The sequence below is a fragment of the Ascaphus truei genome, chromosome 5 (genome assembly GCF_040206685.1).
Source record: "Ascaphus truei isolate aAscTru1 chromosome 5, aAscTru1.hap1, whole genome shotgun sequence".
Lineage (NCBI taxonomy): Eukaryota > Metazoa > Chordata > Amphibia > Anura > Ascaphidae > Ascaphus > Ascaphus truei.
The window spans coordinates 250646562-250653285 of NC_134487.1; the positions used below are offsets into that span (position 1 = coordinate 250646562).

General features: G+C 37.9%; 1 protein-coding gene across 1 annotated transcript; it reads left to right on the forward strand.

Annotated features, from left to right (window-relative positions):
- Window positions 1–276: 276 nt before the first annotated feature.
- Window positions 277–3445, forward strand: LOC142494731 (uncharacterized). Its single transcript, XM_075599166.1, has 3 exons — window positions 277–553; window positions 1945–2022; window positions 2386–3445. Exons 1-3 carry the CDS (start codon window positions 277–279, stop codon window positions 3435–3437), a joined length of 1407 nt encoding a protein of 468 aa, XP_075455281.1. The 3' UTR covers window positions 3438–3445.
- The last annotated feature ends 3279 nt before the right edge of the window (window positions 3446–6724 follow it).

The window sequence follows — 6724 nt, forward strand, 5'->3', positions numbered from 1 at the left end:
GTGTGGAAACACAGCTTTTTATCATGCCTTACAAGGACAAATAAACACAGGCGGTCAATTTGCCAGAACTGCATACAATATGAATGCAACCTTGCTTACATGTATAGGTTTAGTAGTGAATGCTCATGTGCTGCACATATTACACATAAAACAGCATGTTTGCTATCTCTTGGAACAGCTAGCAGTGTAGGAAACTGGTGCTTATATTATTATTAATTTACCTCATATCTTTTATATGTTTTTCAAGGGCGGACAAGTGCAGCAAGCAAAAAAGAAATGTGGGACACAATAGTCATTGGTGTCAATGCCTGTGGGAATAGTGTCAGGGACAAGTATCATTGTCGGAAAAGATTTGATGATATTAGGTCCAAATTGAAAAAGAAAATACAAGACCAACGCGTGCATGCTACTGGCACTGGAGGTGGGCCCACACCACAACGTCTCATATTGACTCCATTGGAGGAGCTGCTTCGGCCAAAATTACTTACCGTCGTCGTGGAAGGCTTGGCTGGTGACCGTGACATTGGAATTTATCCGTCACAATTTCCAGCAGGTGATAAATATTACTGTACTAGGCGTGTCGTTGCTTACAGTTATTTTGCATATTTACACTGCTTTTTATACTGTCTTCACAATATAAGCATACCTGCATCTATATATGTATATGTCTGATTCTGTATATATATATCTCAAAATAGACATATATGTAGTAGTCCTACTAAAAGCAGTAACTAATATAGCACGTGCCATTGCGTGCTCATTTACATGTGAATTCCCAAAATGCATAGCTGCAGTGGAAGCAATTGATGGTGGGCGAAGATGGGGAACAACAGGGTAGTACACATGTGTAACACATGTTCATGAGAAATTATTAGTAGCTACAGGTACAGAACAGAAATATGTATCATATTATTGTGTATTTTATTGATTTTACTCCGACAAACATGACATTACTGCCTATTTTAAGCATGCATCAAAGAAATTGCATGTAACGGCCTACAAACATCACTGGCACTAACACATCTATAGTTGCTTATGAAAAGGTCCATTTTTGCTTTATGTCATATACAGACAGCATAATGAGGCACACGTATCATATGTTATGTCATTGTTTTCATAACTTAAACACTGCAGATGACTACTTAGCTCATCTACCATTGTGTTAAAGCAGCTGCAATTAATATCTCATCACAGCATACACTTCAACAGAGGGGGTGGGGTTCAGCACACACACTAATTACAGCCTCATTTCACGGTCAACTTAGTTCACACCATTTGCACCTGTTTCAAGTCATTGAAAGGTGTGGCTGATTAGGCTTTTTGGGGAAGGGAATACCTTTCTTACAACCTGAATAGCACAACTGAAGTTAATCACACTCATTTGAAAGCTTAACTCTAGCTACTAAATGCCCCAACAACTCATTACTTATCAAAGCGTACGTCACACATTAGTTCACTCATATCTATAGTTGAACTACTATGAAAGACACATTATCACACACTGCATGTGTTGTCTTGTTGAGTCACAGCCACATTCAGGTGTGCCACATCTTCGATTAATGTACCACACATATCCTCTACCAAAAACAACACTTTTTGCAATATGACCACCTTCATGATAACCATTGTGAATGGTCATCTCATGATAGTTATGTACATTATGATACTGATATCACTACACAACATATGATTTTTATGTACTCATTTAATCTATTTATCCTCACGCATTACTGCAGAAACATAGTATGTTGTATGTTAGGGAACTCAAAAATTCTAAGTACACAGGCATGTACAGTGTTATTACAACTATTTATGTTCACTTTCACACACATTTTCGGTTAAGGAACTGATGTTGTTAGTTAATCATAAATACAGAACATACAATAAGTGTTTGTTCAATATTTACACATGTAAATGTAAAACTTATGTTATTGTTATATATAGTTGCCCCTGGAGGACATGTGTCACCTGAGATGGAACAAGTGTCTTCACCTGGGTCAGCCAGCTCAACACTACTAGAAGGTGAGTGTATCATTTGCTGGCCATATAATATGTGCTCTTCTATATGTTATGTTGTCATGTGCATTATTTGTTTTGCACATCTTCTTTAAATAGGATTACTTAGTGTCAGTGAAAATTAAGTGTAAGGCAACATGTATTGTGTTAGTGATGTTAATTATCATGTAGGACTTCTGAGTTTAGAGCAACTTTTCATTCATTCATATTTCATACTGAGTCCAAACATTATTCGTAAGTCAAGGTAGTTTTTAATGAGGTTATAAAACGTATGCTAACATGTTAGGTGTTACTTAGGACACAGTACAATTACATAGTAACACAGCATACATTAACATGCCATTTAATAATGTGTACATTTCTTTTTAGAACATCATGGTGATGAGGATGATGAGTATGATGAGGATGACGCCACAGAAGAGACTGAAATACAATCATGTGACCATGAAGAGGTGCCAATAGAAACTGTTGTACCGCCAAATTGTCCATCAACTTCCACATACGATGCAATTGTAGCTTCAGAGGGAAAAATAGTGGACGCAGAAAATCGTCGCCATTCAGACATGATGACAGTGCTGGAAAGGATGATTGGACTGCAGGAAGAAACAGTATCACAATTGGCACATCTCCACAGAGTCTTCATTGAAGTGCCTAAACAGTTGCAAAAAATCAACACCTCATTCGAAGCATTAGTTGTTCAGCAAACACAAGCTAATTACTGGAGAATGACTAATGTACCACAATTCAACACCTCCCAGCCAGGATCTGTTCATGCAGGTCAGTTTTCACCACATTCATCTGATATTCATTCACCAGGCCCAAATGTTACCGGTCAAGTAGCAGACATTGCTGTGCAGGTTCCTGATGACATCCTACCGCTGCCATCTGTACAAATTCAGCAGCAGACACCTACAAAGGAGGCGACAAAAACAAAACAAGACACACATGAAACAGACCAACCATCACTTGTGCAGTGTCTACCAACTTGCTCACATGTGTCACTGGGCACAAGCCCTGTCCGTGAACAGTCACTACCCAAAAGCCCTGTAGGTGAGTCGCTGCCCAAAAGCCCTGTAGGTGAATCGCTGCCCAAAAGCCCTGTAGGTGAGTCGCTGCCCAAAAGCCCTGTAGGTGAATCGCTGCCCAAAAGCCCTGTAGGTGAATCGCTGCCCAAAAGCCCTGTAGGTGAATCACTGCCCAAAAGCCCTGTAGGTGAGTCACTGGCCACAAGCCCTGTAGGTGAGTCACTGGCCACAAGCCCCGTAGGTGAACAGTCACTGGCCACAAGCCCTGCCCGTGAAGTGCCAGAGGCCACTCAAAGTGGCTCTGTTGTGCCTAAAGTTGGTGGCAAAAGAAAAAGGAAAATTCAAGAGACAACAAGCAGGCCTGTTACTCGCTCGCAAAAGGAACAAAAAAAATAAATGTTATAATTCAGAAAATATGTCTTTGGCCTTGTTTTGTTGACTTCAGATTATCTAATTACTATTGTATGTATGCTGAAGACTGTGTTGTTTCCAAACTTTCAACTATGTTCTTGTACACGTGAAGTTTTGGAAATGTTAACACTCATAATTAATTGTGTTATAAATATTTATGTTGTAATCGTCTGTTCAGTAATGGTCCACCAGGAGCCAGTTGCTAAGTTTAGAGAAGCTGCCATTGACTTTGCAGCAAAACATTGCATTTGGGTGTGTTAATTGATGTAAGAATTGCATATGCATATTAGTCACATGCAATTATTAAAACACCTAAGTAAGTGCAAACATCTTTCTTGTACGTGTACAGCAGGATTATGTGTAAATTATTACTTACCTTTGCCTTGCTTGGCCATTGTAATTTTGTCCTTTAATCAGTTGTGTGTTCGTTTCTATAACATCTCAGAATGTATAATAATATATATACACACACACACACACACACACACACTGAGTGAGTGTGAGTGTGAGTGTGTGAGTGTGTATATATATATGTATATGTGTATATATATATGTATATATGTGTATATATATATGTATATATGTGTATATATATATGTATATATGTGTATATATATATGTATATATGTGTATATATATATATATATATATATATATATATATATATATATATATATATATATATATATATATATATATATATATATATATATATATATATATATATAGTACTATATAAACTGGTATACACAAACTAATACACTTCATGCTTCCTTGTGAAAACACTATTTTAATAATACAGGCCTAATGTTTGAGAAATATCCTAAGTATGAGACTCTAACAGTATTGTGCTTAAACAAATGTTTATTACTTAATTCAATCATGTTTCTCACCATTTAAATAGGTTTCATACAAGGTATACTTAATGCCATCAATGTTGTGTGTACTCCTGCAATATAAAAAAAAATTAAATATAATATATAAATATATATATATTTTTATAAGAGATATATTTATATATATATATATATATACACACGTATTTAAACTCATGCAGACAGGGAGTTAACCAGACTTTCACATACACACAGAAATGTAAGCGGGGAAAAAACATTTCTTTTTGCAGGTGTGTTTTTACTGATATGCCTGGCTAAGAAATATTTTCACACACTGGTCTTTGTTAGTTTTCAAAAAAACACTATGTGAACGCATTCAAAGTGTAGGGATGTTTTTCACAAACGAGATAAAAGAAGGAGAAATGTTTCTCCCACAGTCCCATATCACGAACCACAACTGTTAACCCAATTAGACAAACAAATCCAATTGGCGTTTGAAATAAGGAGTCAAAGTAGTTAGTTTTGTTGACCTTGACAAGGAAAAACAGGAGTTTGTTAGCCATTCAGCACATTCATTTTGATGAGCAAATAACACAGACCTGCACACAGCTTTTGTGCTACTCAGACATGGCTGATGAATTCGTTAACAATATTAATCCCCTTTTAGGGTATAAGTACATGATCTGTGAAGCCATCTTGAACAGTCGCGGACAGAAAGCAAGCACACGCCAAATCGATGATTTCATTCGAGCAAAATATCCTTATTACCAAGACCGTAAGCATGCACGGAATTTTAATTCCTCAATAAGATTCACTTTATCAAGTAATGACTTTTTTGAACGTGACCAGGATAAGCTACAACACACCTATGGTTTCTGGAAGATTGCCCCGGAAAAACAATTTCTCCTGAAAGACGGCACTTATATTGTCGTGAAAGGCATATTTATTCCTAATGGCAATAGCAATGTATCCGCTACTACTGATCCGTTTGAATCGATACGTGCTGCAATATCTGCAGCCTCCATTCCTGAAACCCACATTGTACAAGAACAAAAGTACTATGATTATGTACCAAGCCTTTCAGCTGAAAATGCATTGGAATGGGAACCGGAAGAAATGAACCTACCTCCCGACCAATTATTTGAAGAAAGCAGTGGCGATTCCTATGAGCGCATCCTGGAGGAGATATGTGCCATACTGGATTCAGCGGTTGGGTTAAGCGTGGATGAAAATGCCTTGCATTTCTGGAGCGACCAGTTGCAGCCAGGCGAAGAGTTAATTCTAGAAGAATGGTAAATATAACAATCGTTATGCGTTGACTCTGCGTTTAAATTTTTTTTTTTTTTGTAACCACCATTTTCACTTTCAATGCGTGGATACAGCGTAACATTGCAGACTGCATAACATGTAGCGATCACAAACAAATTGTTTCCTAATACAATATAGTAGGACCTGAAAGAGTAGTACACATTGCTGACGGAATAAATATACGTACTTTCCTATCCCTTTAAACATATTAGCAACATTTTACCATTACTCTAACACATACCTGTTTTGTTATCATGCAACATCTACAACATTGAAAACCGGGTCCACCACGTATGACGTGGGACCCTTGTCATGGGCCAAGGCGTCCTTAAAAAGGATTAGTGATGTAAGTCCCGCCCCCAAGCGACGTGCGCGCCTCAAAGCCTATTGGCTGTCATGTTTTGTTATAGTAACGGTAACTGCAGTGTGTGATGCGTGCGGCTCAGTGTTTGTAGGCGTACCCTGGGCGTTAGCCGAATGTTAATTGAGTGGGAGGAGTGTTAGCGTGCGTTTCACGCTGGCTTAACATGACGTCACACGTATTGCATTTGCGCATTGTGTTATCGGCCGTGCTTTCTGTTCAAACACGTCTGTTTAAAAAGAATACAGATGTACTCGTTTAGAACGAATGTAGTTTCGTCTTCATTGTATTTGAAATAAAGATGTTATGTTTACTGGTATTTTCAACATGTATTGAACGCACAACGTACGCTTTGTTTTGCGCATGCGCTAACAGTTAGTGGAGCCAAGCGTGAAGTGCGTGCGCACACAAAGATGTGCGCGCACATCTTTCAGTATACAGGCAACGTTCACTTCTTATACATAGTTATGCCTGCTACAAATTTAAAGAAACATTACATACTGATGAACAGTTTTACTTCTAACATATAAGTGAGTGACGTGTGTATCTACACAATCATATAGAGCTGCGTAACGCGTTGTCACGGATGCATATCTAGTAAGGTGCCATCTTTGACCATCATGTGTTTGCTGTATTTCAGAGATGTCGGGGAAGATACAATCGGATCAATGTATGATTTCAGAAGAGTCTACCTTTATATGAGATGATTGTGAGGAGGAGCCACCGACTACTATACTACATATGGAACTAATTTTATATTGCTTGCA

Coding starts and splice junctions, on each gene's coding strand:
- LOC142494731 (XM_075599166.1), top strand. CDS start 277: ATGTGGGACACAATAGTCATTGGTGTCAATGCCTGTGGGAATAGTGTC. Junction 554..1,944: donor TCCGTCACAATTTCCAGCAG/GTGATAAATATT, acceptor TGTTATATATAG/TTGCCCCTGGAGGACATGTG. Junction 2,023..2,385: donor CAGCTCAACACTACTAGAAG/GTGAGTGTATCA, acceptor ATTTCTTTTTAG/AACATCATGGTGATGAGGAT.